Source organism: Schistocerca gregaria, chromosome 1 (genome assembly GCF_023897955.1).
Source record: "Schistocerca gregaria isolate iqSchGreg1 chromosome 1, iqSchGreg1.2, whole genome shotgun sequence".
NCBI classification, from domain to species: Eukaryota; Metazoa; Arthropoda; class Insecta; order Orthoptera; family Acrididae; genus Schistocerca; species Schistocerca gregaria.
The window spans coordinates 330,748,626-330,766,946 of NC_064920.1; the positions used below are offsets into that span (position 1 = coordinate 330,748,626).

The following is an 18,321-nucleotide window of genomic DNA, read 5'->3' on the forward strand; positions in this document are numbered from 1 at the left end:
TCAGATGTCTGCGGGTAGCAGATTTAATATGTGAATCCCACCAAGACCAAGTAGGTTCTTGAGCGGGTCACCAAAAGAATGCTAGCGGCAATGGCCGAGCGGTTCGAGGCGCTTCAGTCTGGAACCGCGCGACCGCTACGGTCGCAGGTTCGAATCCTGCCTCGTGCATGGATGTGTGTGATGTCCTTAGGTTAGTTAGGCTTAAGTAGTTCTAAGTTCTAGGGGACTGATGACGTCTAATGTTAAGTCCCATAGTGCTCAGTGCCATTTGAACCATTTTTAACCAAAAGTATGAACAACTTTAGGTGACCTGCTCACGTACCTAATTAAGCTCGCAGGCCATGGTAGCACATAAAGTCGAATCTATAGTGTCCGTGAGACTGTTTATGGGGTAACGCACGGATATAAAATTACACCATTTTCCCGATATGCCACGACAATTATACGTCAAAACACGTGTTCTTGAGAGCGAACTCAGTAAAGGTGCAGGGATAGTCCGTGGCACTGCCGCCTACTACAACGCTTGTGATATATCAATGTGCACCAGAGGCGTAGGTAGTATTCAATAAGTAAAGAAGGCGGTGCGTGCCTGCGTGTGTTTGTGTGGGGGGGGGGGGGGGGGGGGGGTTAAGGGGGAGGTTGTCAGCATTGTTCCAGAGGCAAACATAATTCTCCCCGCACCCTTCATGGTAGTGTGTATTGTGCTCCCCACTCTCTGCATGCACATGAACTTATCGACATGACTTCGAGTTCAGACTGGAAACTTACTTGTCTTTGTTGTTCAGATCCAGCGGCAGCGAAATGGCATTGTGCATGCTGGGAGTAAGCACGAATTTCACTGGTTTTCGTGATGAACTGCATATCCAAGGCGAACCGAGCTTCGGTCGAAATATTCCAAAATGTTTTCAGCCCAGAGCGCATTATGAGCAACTCGTTCTCTCTTCCAGCAGTTTCTTCTGCGGGCGATATTGAAACTGCTGCTGCCATCTGTAGGCGAGGCATATGTTTGGAACTGCAGTGGCCGTGTTCGCTGTTGCAGACCCTGTGGCTTTTGGCGAGGGCCACGCATGGTGTATGGCTGTAATGCTGGAGGGCTGTCTCCTTAAGAAGAGATATAGCTACACTTCTCGGTGACCCAGTGCTGCCAGTGTCCAGAGGAACTGAAGAACCTAGCAGGCTGTTGTCAGCATCCATGGGGGTGGGTACGTGGCCCATGGGAACGCTAGTGGTCTAGGTCGTGTATCGTACAGGTCCAGTGGTTGAGGCAGCCAGTGACCGTTGTTGACAGAATTGGGTGTCGAGGAGACCAACTTTCGAACAGAATATTATGGGAACTCTTCTGTCTGGTAGCCAACATCCTGCAGTAGTACAATAGTATTTTCTATCTGCAGTGGGGGCCATCAGGCAGCTGGATTTTGACGATCTCTCTGCCAAGAGGTGTGGTACATGAGCCGGTGAATGGGAAAACATGGTGCCCAGATTGCATTCTAAAGGGTACAACGGTGATGGCGCTTATGTTGGGTGGGATGCAGGAGGCTGATAGTGTCGATGATACGCATCTGTATTCGATGTGGCCTACTATGCAGGTTGTCAACCAGGCTGGATCACTCCTGTGGAGATGAGCGGTAGGAGGCAAGAAATAAACCGAGAGCTCTGTCGAAATCATGTTGGTGTGCGACTCCTCCAATTGTAGATGCAGACAAACCTCTCCGCTAGTCCAGTGGGAAAAGTGTGGAATAACATGAAATGTAACATAACTACACGAAATTCTGATAATGTAAACTGAGGGCAATTATCAGCTGTATTGATTTCTGGGAACCCTTAAACTGAGAAAATGAGATAGAAGGACTGGAGCAATTTTGTTGATGACACTGAATGCATTTTTGAAACTATGGAAAACAGCTGATAGCATTTATCACGATGAACCAAGAGTACCCCAGGAATCTAGGTGAATGTGACGCCACAGGAATGTTGCATCAGGCCAAGAAAAATACTGAAGAGCTGGTACTGCCTGCTTGCTCTGACACCTCATGCTCACCACAACCATGTTTTCTAAATCTTTGGCGATGCCTCCCCAAAAGATATGTTGGCAAGTCAACCGTTTCGTGAGTACTATACCCTAATGACCTTCATGGAACAATATCAAGAGCACTGTTGTAGTGCCTGTACAAGTGTCACTGACGTGGAGCAAGACGACGACACTGAGAGTGAACAGTTCATGACAGCAGTACAGGTAGGACTGAATATCCATATGTTCAAGAGCCCTGTGAGCCACAGGCCAATCATTTTGTTACCAATTGAATAAATTATCAGGGAACTGAATCCTCCAAAAACTGGTAGAAAATAACTGTGATGTCGCTGGGTAAGTTAATCATACCTGATTTGCCTTTTATGTCAGTACTGTAAGGGAATAAACTACAACAGGAGTAGTAGCCAGTTGTAGCCAGAGGAAGTGCATATGGACAGTAAAAAGGCCATGCTGATGTCTAACAGCTTCGGTCATTGACCTACATGCTGTGCATGTGGCCGTCACTTCCTTGTCACAGCCTTCGATGTGACAACAACACGTCAGTCTTCAGGAAGTTATTACAGGCGAGCTGCTCCAGACCCCTCGCCATTCCCCTGCTCTAGGTAGTTCAGGGTGACACACAAATGCTACCCTTCAACTAAATCAGCATTGAGTAGCAGTATTTAAGCCTGTCCATAGCCACCCCATTGTACGAAATGTAGCAATGTAGCTTCACCCAGACTACGTCAGCTGCAGCCCTGGAGTTTTCACCATAACTATATCAGCATCCACACTTCTACTGCTGACTGATGCTTGACTCCACAGGACTTGGGGTCCAGCACTGTGCCGCTGCCTCCCCGCCACCTTTTGGCATCTCTGGAGTCCACCAGCAGCCTGCTGCTGTTCTTCAGCCAAAAGTTCAGAGTTAGATACGGACAGCACCGCGACCTGCAATAGCAACAATGCTGACTGTTCCATGCTGCACCATAACAGACCCATACGCAGTACTATGGACGCTACTAATCACTCAAACTGGACGAGTGTCTGATGCCAAAGCAGCCGTATCGAACGCATAATGTGTCTTTTCTGCCTGTTGCTACCACTCTGGATACTACCGTGAATGTTAGACCTCGTCAGAAGGTTGTCTAACTGTTTTATGATCACCGTTGGTTTCATGCAGCTTATCATCACGTCACGCCTGTCTCCCGAACTATCTAAGAATCTTACAATGCCCCAGGAAGACTCGAGTACATATTGACAAACAAGAACTGTTTAAGTTTCGTTTTTCTTTCTCGACTGCTACTCATCACCGTTTTATTCAGGCGTCCAATAGGGAACGTTTTACTTCCACCCTTAACAATATGAAAGCAAACTTCAGGAGCACCCCGTCAAACTGTTGCCGTGTTCTGCTGTGCTCTGGTAATGTATGTCATATTGATATCCACTGTGCTTGCATTAACTTTTTGGAAACAAGTGCAGTTCATCTTTCAACTCCGTTGACTTCGTGAGAAAGAACGGTCCCCCAGTACTAGTCGAATGCATCTACTGTCATATGATTGGCTTGGATGGGTCGTATGCTTTGAGCCATGTTTGAAGGAGTAGGGCCTGTCTGACATCTCGAAAAGACTTGATGCAAACGGAGGACCATTGCCATTTAACATTCTTGTAAAAGATCTGATGTAGCTGTTAAGCTGTAGCTGCTCCACGAGGAAAAAATTTTGCGCAATACTTCATTTGACCCAACGTGGATTTAAGGAGTTTGGAATCTCTTAGGGTCTGTAGTTTTTGTATGCCGCCATGCAATACAGAGAAGGGCGTATGCCTGAAGTGATGAAAACATGTACCAGGTATTCCTTATGCGGAACAAAGAAACAGACTATTTCCTTATTGATTTTCAAATTAGCCTGTAGGAGTATGCTGAACAAGAAGTCCAAATAGCTTGATCGATACTGTCCATTTCTGCCACTGAGAGTCATAGTGTCGAATACTTCCCCATCTCCAGAATGTCCTTTGTGAGATGTTAGAGTATGGCCAGTGCTCTGACGATGCTGAAGGGCAGGCGACTGTACTGAAAAGACCAAATGGTACGTTAGCGACCAGCACGTTTTGGATGTTTCGTCCATAGGGTACTGTCAGTAAGCAACCTGTCGCTCAGTTTTTGCAAAACCTTCACCTCTGGTGAGAAACGCCATGCTATCCATCATTTCAGGAAAAGAGTATGTGTTGAACTGGAAACTGATCGTTAAAATCCCCACATGTCCTCAATGACCTTGTTTCTGTGTGGCAGTCTAATAACTTAACTGTAGATTTCAAGCGTTGATGTTCCACCGGTACACAAAAATTCACGGTACCCTCAGGATGACGTAATTCCATGTTCAATTTGTTGTGAAGTATTTTATTCTGCAGCGTACTGCACTTTCAAAAAAAAGAGAATGATATGTTTATCGTTGGAGACTAAATTAGGGTTGTCTAAGTGCTTGTTTCCAGTTACTAATTCGCTATCACTCACGCAAAATCTCAAAATAAATAACCATTTTCAGTTGTTGTTGCGCATCTTGGTGTCCACAGATGTAAAAAAATTAAAATAGGTAATAATGAAGAATATGAGAATTTTAAAATTTGCGTTATGTCATCCATAGTGAAGGCACTTCGAACAAAGATGTTGGGAGCAAAGTAATGATGGGTAAACGAGTGACAAAGTTACTGCATAGACTTTCGAACCACAGTATTGGTCAACAAACCAAATAAAAGGATACTGCATAGTGTTATTGAGCATATAGTTACTTACAGTGTAGAAATGTGGCCTCTTACGAATAAAACAAGGGACCAAATAAGGATAGTGGAATTAGATTTTATGAGAACATCCTTGGAAGTCACTGGTGAGGTAATATCCAAACACCCGAATTATGGGAAAAAACGGAGGTGACAGTCGATGATAAATACTGATGCTTTCTGGTTTATGTGACAAAAGGACTTAATTAAAGAGCAAGCATTTACTATATGGAGAGAGATCTCACTTTACATGGTTTTTCTCAGTGTTTCGATGATTTCAAATTTAAATTTGAATAACATACAAACTTATCGCAAAATAAAATTGAACTTGCACACAACGTACAACATATATTCAGATTTACTTATGAAATACTATACAGACAAATAACAACTGTCAATAACCAAATCTTGGTAGCTCATGGTTGTAGGCATAATGTTGCTTTTACAGTATTCTACAGACGCCAGTCAATAGATGTAGGAGACTGATGAGATCGTGTATACTATTGGAGTTCACTCCCTCAGCGTCAATTAAGGCCTGGAGATGGTGTATCGAAGTCACCAAAACCTGATTGCAGTGCAATAAAATAACCTTAAAACTATTGCTGTAGATGTTTAATTTTTTACGTCGGTGAACGGCCAAAATACCACAGACCGTCAACCACAAGGACGGACATACAAAGCATTGCAGCCTGTATAATTGGATATCGCGGCAGAATCTTGAAATGCTTACGAAAGACAGGTTGCATGAAAGATTTGTCGTAACGGAAATAGCATCCCACCACGAATGAACGGTCTTTCTTCGACCCATACAACATGATTACTGACCTGTGTATGGAATGACACATGACATTCCGCTCCACTAACAGACAACGCCACAATCGTGGCATCTTGTTTTTAGTGGGTGTTACTCAGGTTTGAATTTTTCAAAACATTGTGAAACATCTTGCAGAATGTGGGAGCATTAGCCACCTGTAGGTTCTGCTTGATAACTACACACATCAAAAAATTTTTTGCATCACCTCGGTTCCGAGAGTTCCGAAACCTGTACAGAAAATTGGAATAGAGATCGACATCAACATCATTTCCTCCCTTTTTATTGCTCATGAAAACCACACACTGCACGTTGTACCACCATACAATGAGACCTTCAGAGGTTGTAGTCCAGATTGCTGTACACAACGGTACCTCTAATACCCAGCAGCACATCCTCTTGAATTGATCATGCCTATATTCGTCGTGGCATACCATCCACAAGTCCATCAAGGCACTGTTGGTCCAGAGTGTCACGCTCCTCAACGGCGATTCGGTGTAGAGCCCTCAGAATGATTAGTGGGTCGCGATGTTCATGTACAGCCCTTTTCAATCTATCCCAGGCAAGTTCGATAGGGTTCATGTCTGGAGAACATGCTGGCCACTCTGGTCGAGCGATGTTATCTTGAAGGAAATCATTCACAAGATGCGCACGATGGGGGAGCGAATTGTCGTCCATGAAGATGAATGCCTCACCAATATGCTGCAAATATGGTTGCACTATCGGTCGAAGGATGGCATTCACGTACCGTACAGCAGTTACGGCGCCTGTCATGACCATCAGCGGGGTACGTCGACCCCACATAATGCCACCCCAAAACATCAGGGAACCTCCATCTTGCTGCACTCGCTGAACAGTGTGTTTAAGGCGTTGAGCCTGACTGGGTTGCTGGAAACACGTCTCCGACGATTGCCTGGTTGAAGGCATATGCAACACTCATCGGTGAAGAGAACTGAGTGGTCCATTCAGCATGTTATTGTTCACATCTGTACCGCGCTGCAATGGTGTCGTGGTTGCAAAGATGGACGTCACCATGGACATCAGGAGTGAAGTTGCACATCATGCAGCCTATTGCGCACAGTTTGACTAGTAACACGACGTCCTGTGGCTGCATTATTCAATATGCTGGCGTTGATGTCAGGGTTCAAAGAGCCAAATCCGTAGGTAGCGGTCATCCACTGCAGTACTAGCACTTGGGCGGCCTGAGCGAGGTATGCCATCGATAGTTCCTGTCTCTCTATCTCTCCTGCATGTCCGAACATCTCCAGGACGCTTTCCTTGTAGAGTCCTTCCTGGCACAAAGTAACAATGGGAACGCGATCGAACCGCGGTATTTACCGTCTAGACATGGTTGGACTACAGACAACATGAGCCATATACCTCATTGATGGTGGAATGACTGAAAATGATCGGCTGTCGGACCCCCTCCGTCTAATACCAAATGCTCATGCATGGTTGTTCACATCTTTGGGCGCGTTTAGTGACATCTCTGAACAGTCAAATGGACTGTATCTGTTATACAATATCCACAGTCTATCTACACGAGTTCTGGGAAATGGGGTGACGCAAAACTTTTTTTTTATGTGTGTACGAGGTTGACTTTCACTTGTTGCTTTGAATACTTATGAATTTATATCTGTGTTCTTCAGTTTAACTTTGCATTGTGTCCTGTTTTTAGAGGTCGGTTTGTGGCGCTCGTTTCACAATCCATTGTTCGCATGAGAGGGTTGTTGTGGTTGGCAGGAGAGCCAACACCGTATTGGTAAAGGAGGCCGAAATGCACACGTTTTAGCTCACGCAGGCTGGTGAGAGGTCTGGAACACGACAAGGGAATTAGAATTGAGAAAAACCGACGTAGCTGGTGGAATACTTAACTTTAATCCATTAATGGAGAACGTCGCTCTTTATCGTACATGATTCACAATATCAATAGGACGGATACGGGCGCCTTGCTAGGTCGTAGCAAATAACGTAGCTGAAGGCTATGCTAACTATCGTCTCGGCTAATGAGAGCGTAGAAGTCAGTGAACCATCGCTAGCAAAGTACAACTGGGGTGAGTGCTAGGAAGTCTCTCTCTAGACCTGCCGTGTGGCGGCGCTCGGTCTGCAATCATTGGTAGTGGCGACACGCGGGTCCGATGTATACTACAGGACCGAGGCCGATTTAAAGGCTACCACCTAGCAAGTGTGGTGTCCGGCGGTGACACCACAAGGGTCTTTTGTAAGTACTATGATTGTTACAGGGCACTGATTTGTGACGCATAAGAAACGTCTATTTTAATTCTACCTTGTATTTCAAAGCGTAACTGACAACCCTTGTTTAGCTCGATAGTGTACGTGTAGTAGTGAGCAGAAGTAATACTGGTCCACATGTTCTGAAGGAAGTCTATGTGAACCGTATATTTAGACTTTCAAAATCTTTTCTTAAAGAATTTACTTTATTTACTGGCGATTCACCAAGAACATTAACGCATTTAAACACACTATGTGAGCGTGGAAGTAGTTGCCTGGAAGAAATTGATGGAAAATAAAATTACCTTTAACAAATGTGAATTTTGTTCTTAAAAGCCTTTTCAAAAACAGATTTAAATTACAATCAGAAAGCACGCTTTCAATATCAAGTTACAATTATTCAGAGGCAGAATAACATTTTTTTTTTTCAGTAGGAGCCTTCGGGCTGAGAAGCTTCCACTTCCTTTCCCCACGGCCGTAGTCACGACCACTCACAACGACCTCTGAAAAACTACTCTGGTGCAAATCTGCAACACACCAGATTACTTTCAACTAAAAATTTTAACAACTCACACAAACACATTAACTAAGCACCCTGTAAGAGGGATGGAAATGGTACACTCACATTAAGAAATTATTTGCCACCAAAGTGCAATTTGGTTTTAAAAAGGCTCTTATGGTGGAAGGGTGGCAACTTGATAAAAGTGACTATTTAAGTAAAACCCATGAAATTCAGACTTACATAAAATGTACAACATGCTCTACATTACACACATACCGCCTCGCAAGATGACAGGCAAGATAAAAAACATATTTCAGGCATTCTGCCTTTACCTTATTTCTATAAATCCGTTAACACCGAATCCAACAAACATGACAGAGGCAGCCATTACCGTACGGCAGACCGACAAAAGACCGACACTAACTGCCCAACAAACGCGGACGAAAGACAGGCGAGCAAGCTGGGGACGAGAGACTGAGCAAGAGTGAGCACTATGGGACTCAACATCTATGGTCATCAGTCCCCTAGAACTCAGAACTACTTCAACCTAACTAACATAAGGACAGCACACAACACCCAGTCATCAAGAGGCAGAGAAAATCCCTGACCCCGCCGGGAATCGAACCCGGGAACCCGGGCGCGGCAAGCGAGAACGCTACCGCACGACCACGAGCTGTGGACGGAATGAGCAAGAAAACAAGTAGAATTTAACAAGTACATGAAACAACATTTCAGCAGTCAGTTTACTTCTAAAAACTGCCATGTCTGGCAGAGACCTGGCGCACGACCCTCAAAACGCTCTCCCGACCCGTCCGCTGCCAGCCGCTTCAACGGACGCAGGAAGGCGCGCCGATCTCCCGCCTCATGGCGTCGCAGCTCGCACTGGGCAGACCGATGTCGTAGGTTGGCTCCTGCTGCTCTCGTGTCGACCGAGAAGCCACTACCTCTCGCTATACGGCGTGGCCCACTAAACTGCCGTGGCGACCTCACATGCGCCGACGCTCAAGACGGGCAAGTCATCTTGAGTCACAGTGCGCGACCGACCAACCGATCGATCCGACCGCCAATGCCCATTGCCTAAACAAACTCGAGCAGACTGGCGGCCTAACACGTACTAGCACTTCGGACGACAAGCCGACACTGACTGCCGCACAAATGCGAACGAGAGACAGACCAGGAACCGGTGACGACTGACTGACACAGACTTACTCCGCCTGACCAACTGACAAGACACGCAGAGACTGACAGACTGCCTGACTGCAGACTGACCGACTCGCCCAGACTGCTCACTGGCGAGGTTTTTTTTTTTTTTGTCCTTTATTGTGTTTCAATTCCCCATCGGGGCGGGCTGGCAGCAGCATATGAGCTGCTCTTCAGTCGAAAGACATAGAACAAACAATAGAAGACATTTAAAAATAACAAAGGAGAGAATATGGTGAACACAGATATAAAAAAGGGGGAACATCATGGAAGGCAATAGACAAAAAACGGGGTGACTGTAAAATGGAGATAAAAAACTGTTTAAAAGTAGCACACACAACAAGCCACACACTACGACAATTAAAAGAACACAAGGCTCAGTATGACTGGAGCATAAAAGGTATGGTGTAGCACGTAACAAACACTGACGGCGAACCTCAAGGCAGTACACAATTAAAATCACACATCTGGACGCACAGGAGAAACAGCACTAAACACAACACTGATGTGGCACACTGACGATGATGAAAACGGAGGATATGCTAGGCGCAAGGAGATGAGGGAGACCAGAAGAAGGGAGGGAGGGAGGGGAAGAGAGGGGGGAGATGGGTGGGGAGCGCGCTGGAGAGGGCCAGGTAGGGATGGATGTGGGAAGGAAAGAGGCAAGTATGGGGTGCAGGGTCTCAGGGGGGAGGAGGAAATCTGCTCTGGGAGAAGGAGGGGAGAGGAAAAAGAGGCCTCTGGGGAGGGGGGGGAACAAGGCCAGGTTATAGTTGGATGGAAGGGTAGATGTCACGGCGAAGTTCGTCACCTGCGAGGGGGAGGCGTTGGAAATTGCCCTGATGAAGAATATGGAGGGTGTGGAGATGGAGAGAGGGAGGGATACAGCGATAGAGGCACGGCAATGGGCGGGGTGTGGAGAGGAAGGCTGAAACCAGCGGGTGGGGGGGGGGGGGGATCAAGCCTGGGGACAATGTAAAGGATGCAGAGATGTTGGAGGAACAGGAGGAGGTGGGGGAAGGGGATCAGTTCATACAGGAGCCGTGTGGGGGAAGGAAGGCGGATACCGAAGGCAAGATGGAGTGCATGGCGTTGAAGGATTTGGATGGCCTTGTAAAAGTGGGTGAGGGTGGAGATCCAGGCAATGCTGGCATAACAGAGGATAGGATGGATGAGGGATTTGTAGGTGTGGAGGATGGTAGAAGGTAGCAATCCCCATGTCCGGCCAGACAGGAGTTTCAGAAGGCAAAGGTGGGAATGGGCTTTCTGCTGGATGGTCTGGAGATTAGGGGTCCAGATGAGGTGTCGGTCGAGGGTGAGGCCAAAGTATTTCAGCGTGGGGTCACTGGCGAGCTTATCGCGCCTCTTAAATGCACGTGAACAGGCTACCTTTCCCCTTTCACACCGGAGAAAGACACCAAAGCCGGGATTGCCACAGCGGCGCCACCGCCAGAAACAGTGGGCGACTACTTTACACTAGGCGCTGTGGCGCGCTTTTCTAAACAGCAATTTTTACTACGGCTCACTACGGAGCAAGGGGTTGCGTAATTAGTTTCGTGCACGGCATGGCCACCAGTGGGACTTCGCCTCACACTACGGAAACTGCAAGATCTCAGACAAGAAGGAAACGTTTCAACTCCACTAAAGGACGGCATTGTACCACTGTGCTGAGCAGTGACGGCAGAACGTAACGGTGTTTTAGGTGCGCGATGAGAAGCTACGCGCGGTGCTGCGCGTGGTAGATGCGGCGTTGGCGGAGGCGGACGTGTGGTCACATACGACTGCTCGGAGCGCGCTCGAGGTGCACATCCTGTCCGTGGCGAGTTCTGCGCGCGGCCGCGGTCTGGCGGCGGCGCTGCTGGCGGAGTCGCTGCGGATGGCCAAGGAGGAGCTGCGGCTGCCGCTGGTGATGATCTTCTGCACCAGTGCCTTCTCCGCGAAGATGGCGCGCCGCGCGGGCATGCAAGTCGTCTATGAGCTGCCATACAGCCAGATCGACATGCCCGTGCAGCCCCCACACCCACACGACAGACTCGCCATTTACATGCTGCACCTCCAGCAATAACAGGTAACATGTCACCAGGACCGCGCACAATGTGTGGCGAGATAGGGCACAGCTAAGGGCGCAGCGCAACGGGAGTGCAAAATTTGGTCAAAAAAAGGGGGGGCGGGGATACAGGTTCAGAAACAACTGGGAAAGGCACAGTCTCTGATCAAAAGCATCCGGACGCTTCTATCTAATGCGAAATTAAATAATTATGTCACGAGAGGCAGATCCTCCAATACAGGTTGGGGCAAATAACAGTGGTCTGGAGAACAGAGTTCCAGGATAGAAAAAAACACAGGAAAGGACAGGAAGTACAGTACTAACTTAACCATAGAAAATGTTCAACGTGACCACCATTCATCTCTTGGCACTTTTGCACCCCAGGGCACCAAATTGCTGAAGGTGGATCGGAGCTGGACAGCTGGAATTGTTGCGATCTCATCCGAAATATTCTGGTGCAGGTGTACTGGGTGGCCAGCTCGGACAGCGACTGGACTGCAGGTCGAAGTGGAGTCTTCATCCGCTTGACTGATGTGATGTGCCAGACTCTTGCATCGGTTTGATATGTTTGGACACTGAAGCGTTTTCTGGTGAAATGCAGCCCCTTTTTATGGTGTGTAGGCCCAATTTTTTTGACTTCTTTCAAACAGATTCTGTCAGACGCCATTTTCTGACAAAGTGTTGCTAGCTCTTTGACACCATTAAACTTCTCAGTAAACAGTTCACCAGAGCGTTTCCACGACTTTGCTGTCACGTAACTTTCCACAAAGAACACCAGCTGCTCCAATGTGAGTACCATCGTCCCTTTGCAATGCTCCACTCACACTGACATAGTGCGCACTACACTTTGAACCGCTGTGGATTACGTGCCAGTCGTACACCTTGCGTTCACGTCACAGGGTGTAGTTATAAGCATACATTAACATCCAATTGTGTCCAATCGTCTGGGTTACTTTTATTTACTCCAGCCTGTATACATAGAAGAGGGGAGTACTGCATTGTTTGTAGGGGACCAGTAAAATCATAATGAATCATTTAGGAGAGCTCAGTGACTTCCAGTGTGGACTAGTCATTGGATGTCACGGCACTAGTAAATTTTTTAGGAAAGTTTCAACCCTTCTAAAGATGTCTCATTTATAGAGCTCCTATTTCCTTCACCACAAGCTCATGATTTGCGAGAACAATAAATAAAAACGATATTTACACAATCTATAAAAACATTATTTATTTATTTATTTATCTGCATACAGTTTGTTTCATTCTTTTATAGGCTAATACGTGGCTTTATTCTCTGTTCCAGGAACTGTGAAGCTGCAATTGTTACCTTAGGGTAGACAGCGACGGACTGGTGTTACCATCTCTATCGACGTGCGAAGTAGCGTGAAGACACGAAATGCACATGACCGAAGTTTCCTTGCTGTTACAACGCTTTTTGAAAGACAAGTACTCTCGCAGCATCAATGTACACATTATCTTCATCATTTTTCAGAGAGATAAATTCTGTGTAATAAATTCAGTACATTAACCGGCGGAGGCAACGCAGGCATAAACAAAACAGTGACAAGAAAGAGTTCTTTCATCTTTATACAACGTATATTAGAATACATTAACTCACTGACCAATCCTTCTGGAGTAAGAAATGAAACGAAATGATCGCTAGCCTGACCGGGTCAACTACAACAAAATAGTGGCTCAGTGTTGATACGACCGTTTATTAAGATTTCGAACTTTCTGTAAAAATAAAACTGTGAATAGGGAGATTAAATTCATTTCTCAGAAATATTAAACCGTTTTGTCACCTCTAGAGCCAGGACATCGTAGCTCTGTTTCCTGAGATGTGAGAAACCCATTGACAAAACTTACTCCGAAGCTTTTGAAGGGACGACATATCTACCGCGTGAGAATACGCCCGGTAACTCATAGAGTAGTGGTGCAGCAATATTGTACTTGCGATTTCGATGCGCAAGTGACTGTGCAGTGGAAGAAGAAACCCAAAAACATACAGGGGCAGCAAATTCACAGTGACACCCTTTTTAAGTTCGTATCTCGATCAACAATCACTGGGTTTAACTGGTTGTAATATTTTGCGGTAAATAACCAGTTTGATATAGCGGTCAGTGAGAAGTTCAACAACTGGTGTCACCCCTCAGGGAAAGCAAACACGGGTACTAAGACAGTGCCTTTATTATTGCATCTCACAGACAACATTACATTCAAATTGCAAAGAAAATTTATAGGCAAAGCGTACTCATGTTGACACTGCACTTAACCACAGGCCCTCAGATAATGAATGTTCTCCCAGCACAAATAATTAAAGTTCGTAAATTTCCTCTAAACATTTCAGAACTAATATATGAAAGAACAACTAAATAATTAAGTTCACCTAAAGAGTTGGGCCAAACAATTGATAACTTCCCCCTCGCTTCTGATCAAGCAATACAGAATCAATTTAAAAATAGTTTGCAACTTCTCCAAAATTTACCTGAACTGCAAATATAGAAATATAACAACGATTAACAAACGTTAATATTAAAAGCAGGTAATCTTAAAGGCAAACTGCTATTGTGCCTAAATGAATGTAAACACTAGCTTATTTAAAACAGAAGACTTTACTTCTTACGAATTTCCAAACCAGGACTGTGAATAACCAAATTATTCAAACATTCAATGTGAGTGTGGATTAGCCACCGCAATGCGATTAAGACACATCAATTTACCCTTTCAGGCTTCAATTAACATATTTATTTGCTCTTTCAGGCTCCAATTACTACATTCAATTCAAAAACACAGCAAAATATCACAAGGTTTACAAATTTAGGCCGCGGCTCTACCAGTAAGTTAGCCCAACAACTCCCGCATCTTGGCACCGTCACGGTGCCGCACGAAACAGACTGCTGGCAGCAGAAACCCAAGAAGCCACATCTCTAACAGACGACGTTTGGCCATAAGCAACGGCCAACAGAATGGATCAGATTCATTTAAAGACATACATTCCAAAACAACGGATTTATCAGTATTTTGGTGGGTACCTAAGAAAATCCAGGATGGGAGATGACGCAAGCGTTAGCGAGCGCAGGCACTCGGCAACCAGCCACGCATACAACTAGCAGGCAGTAATGACAAGAGTACACAAAGTCAACTCGATGGCTTAACAGTGTGAATAAATAAAACTGGCAGGCCGGTATAGCAAACACGGGAAAGAACTCAGAGCTATCTGCAAGCCAAAGCATGCATCTAACACAACGCCCGAATTCGAAGATTCATGGTAAACATTATATTTAAACACTCATATTCCCTCTTACTATTTTAAAAACAGTACTATAAGGCAAAAACAACCAGTTCTGGTAAGAATTCGTCGTGCATGACACAGATTTAAATATGCATGAGCAGTAACCACTGTTTGGCTTATCTAACAATATTTACCTGCAGACCATACCCTCACTCATATTGTCTACCCTGACCCTTCTATAACTGCTAGAAAGTTTAATTCATTTATACGCAATGACGAGTCTAATCAGGAGTGGCTATTAATTGAAACATTTAACACAATGGCGACAGGCAGATCCGGCAGCTGTGACCGAGGGTTCTAGGCGCTTCAGTCCGGAACCGCGCTGCTGCTACGGTCGCAGGTTCGAATCCTGCCTTGGGCATGGATGTGTGTGATGTACTTAGGTTAGTTTTAAGTAGTTCTAAGTCTAGGGGAGTGATGACCTCAGATGTTAAGTCCCATAGTGCTTAGAGCCATTTGAATGATTTTTTTGACAGGCAGCTGCGCCGCATTCTCACATCACAGGTTCCAAAGACAAAAGGGTTTCAAGGTGAGACAATGGATCAGCAAAACTTTACACATGCAACGTTACGCTCTAACTACCGTCTCTTGAGAAAAGAGCCTGCCATTAGCAACTGTTGCTGAGGAATTCCATACTACCTCAACGCTACCTCAAGATCAAGTGATAAAATTCCTCAACGGCCTAGGGGGTAGCGTCTCCGACTAGTAATCAGAGATGTTCTGGGCCCAGATACAGCCATTACTTAAATTTTTTATTAAAATTTATCAAAAATGGTGGTCGAAGACTTATGGTCTAAGAAGTCAACGTCATTCTGCCAACAGTCTTGTCAAAGAAAGTGGAGGATGTGAGGTTTCCCCTGGTTTGAAGGGTACTTAGTTTTCTAAGCTTTACGTTTACTGGAACTACACAGAGATCCGACGACAAGTCGTTGCATTAAGAAATGAGGCAAAGATAGCGACCGGACTATACGGCGCGATGGTAAATCACGTGAGTGCAGAGAGGAACTCAAGCCTTGAGAACAGCCATTACTTGGCAGTAACTACGTAGGGGAACCACTAGTGTTCTGGCTCGAAACGCCGATTTCACTTGAGTAACTATAAATGATTTAAGTCCTTTTTTTTGGAATAACTGGTGCTAGGAAAAGCCTAAGATTCATCAGGGGTTCAATACGCTTACAACACTATGTAGCAAACTATTAAATTCAGTAATCAAAGGAATATTTTTAACTTAAAGAAGACGAACGAAGGGCGACGAAGTTTTACGATGTGAGCTAGAGATTTCGGCTGCAGGCCAATCTCGTCAGTCAGCGACAGAATGTAGTCGGAGCCCATTCATAAATGATACTCGGCGATGGAATACACAGAAACTGTTCTTATGTGATAGTCGGGTTTACCGAGCTCTAGGGTTTTATTAACTTTTTGAAAGAATTAGCTCAGGAGAGAAATTAGTGGCGGCAGCTTCAAACCAATTAGAAGACTGACGACTCAAAAAAAAAGTCTTAGGTTGGTGAACACGTACATAAAAGGTAAAAGCGAAATCAGAAACGCTAGACATACGATTTGTATTGGGACAGGGCGAAGACTAAACCTGCTAATTATGTATACACATTTGTTGTAAAAGATAGCGTTCTGATACAAGAATTTATGTTTAGAGAATGCCTGGTTAACTATAAGTAGGCCTACACTGTCGGAAAAAAATCGCAGCATCAAAATATAATTAATGTGCAGTTATAAAATTTCGGGAATGCATTTGTCACGGTGAAGTCACTGCTAAGGTCATCAGTCGCTAAGCTTACACACTACTTAACCTAAATTATCCTAAGGACAAACACACACGCCCATGCCCGAGGGAGGACTCGAACCTCCGCTGGGACCAGCCGCACAGTCCATGGCTCCACCGCCTTTAGACCGCTCGGCTAAATACCGCGAGGCTGCACTTCCTCAGCTGGCTTCAACCATCACTGGCTTCGCGACAAAAACAGCTTTCATCAGAAAACACAACAGATCTCCTCCGACCTGCCCTCCAATGACCTCTCGCTTGACAGCACTGAATTCCCAAATGGCGGTGGTTTGGGGTCAGTGGAATAAACGCTAAAGAGTGTCTGGATCGGAGCTGTGCTTGAAGTAATAGATTTGTGAAAGTTCGTTGCGTCACTGTGGTGTCAATTGCTACTCAAATTGCTGCTGCAGTAACTTTGCTGTACTAACTATTTGTTTCAGCGACGAACTGAAAGGAAAATATTACGTGCCTTATATTTTTTTATGACGAGTTGTATGTGTGCTATGAAAAACTCCCATTTCTGTTTCAAAGTTTTAAGCAAAAGTTCAGGTGTCTCGTTCTACCTGACGATATGACTGTTGCAACATTACTAGTATATATGGCTTCTTGTTATCAAAACTGAAGGGTTTACATTGAGTCTAATGTGTGCTATACATCACCTCAGAAGCGGATTTGAGTTCCAGTTCACGTCAACATCTGGGTTTTAGGAGACGGAACACTAGCTCTTCAATTCAATAAACTTTATCAACAGCCGTACACTTTAAGATATTTTATTTTATTTTGAAAGCAACCAGTTTCGGCAATTCATTTTGTCATCTTGAGGCCCCAAACGCTACTTTCAAATCGACGAGCTTTTCGTATAGCGCCATAACCTGGACATTATGAACTCCAATCGTTGTGCAGCTGCTTCATACGAAAGAGTGACAGCAAATATGCGAACCAGAACAGACAATGAGTTAGTGTCACACTTTCAGCTGCACAACGATTAGAATTCACGATATGAAGTTTTATGGCGTTATACGGTACGTTTATTGATTCGAAAAAAGAGTATGGGGATTGGAGATGGCAAAATTAATTGTTGAAACTGGCTGCTTTCAGAATAAAATAAAGTATCTTAAAGTGTAAGACAGTTGATAATGTTTATTGAATTGAAAAGTACATACCAGCCAATGTCTCCTGGCCGTAATGGACCAACAGAGATTGAACACAAGTACTGTTTGTACAAGGAGCGAAGAGTAAATTGCTAGCCGAGTCGTTAAAGGAACTATTCGAGTTTGAAGTTATTTAACGAAATTATGAAAACGCCAATCCGTGGTGGGGGAGAGGGAGGCGGCGGCACTTTATTTCTGGTCCTCCCGAATTCGAGTGCAGTGCCACGTATACTGCGCTACCTTAGTGGATGGGTCAGCCGTTGCTATAGAACAAGAAATGTGAAACCATGAATGACATGTTACACCTTACGTTACCTTTGCCACCGCTGAAATGCTTGGTCAGTAGTTCATTATGTCTAAGAGTAGGTGCATCGCTTGTTTTTATAATAATTGGAAATATACATTAAATGCTGATCAGAGTTTTGGTAGCATTGCCATCACGGAAAACAAATATAGAATGTTACGTGTTACTTATTGGTTCCTTTTCCCAACATTAGAAAATTTGCGGGTAATAAGCAGAAGTAGTCTT

At 45.0% G+C, this 18,321-nt stretch overlaps 1 protein-coding gene across 1 annotated transcript in view; it reads left to right on the forward strand.

The window, feature by feature from the left end:
• Positions 1–13,352, forward strand: part of LOC126287603 (uncharacterized) — a 29,041-nt gene extending 15,689 nt beyond the window's left edge. The window contains exons 2-3 of the mRNA XM_049984893.1: positions 11,228–11,593; positions 12,873–13,352. Of these exons, the coding sequence (XP_049840850.1) occupies positions 11,228–11,590 (363 nt within the window). The 3' untranslated portion in view covers positions 11,591–11,593; positions 12,873–13,352. The remainder of the gene's footprint in view (positions 1–11,227; positions 11,594–12,872) is intronic.
• The last annotated feature ends 4,969 nt before the right edge of the window (positions 13,353–18,321 follow it).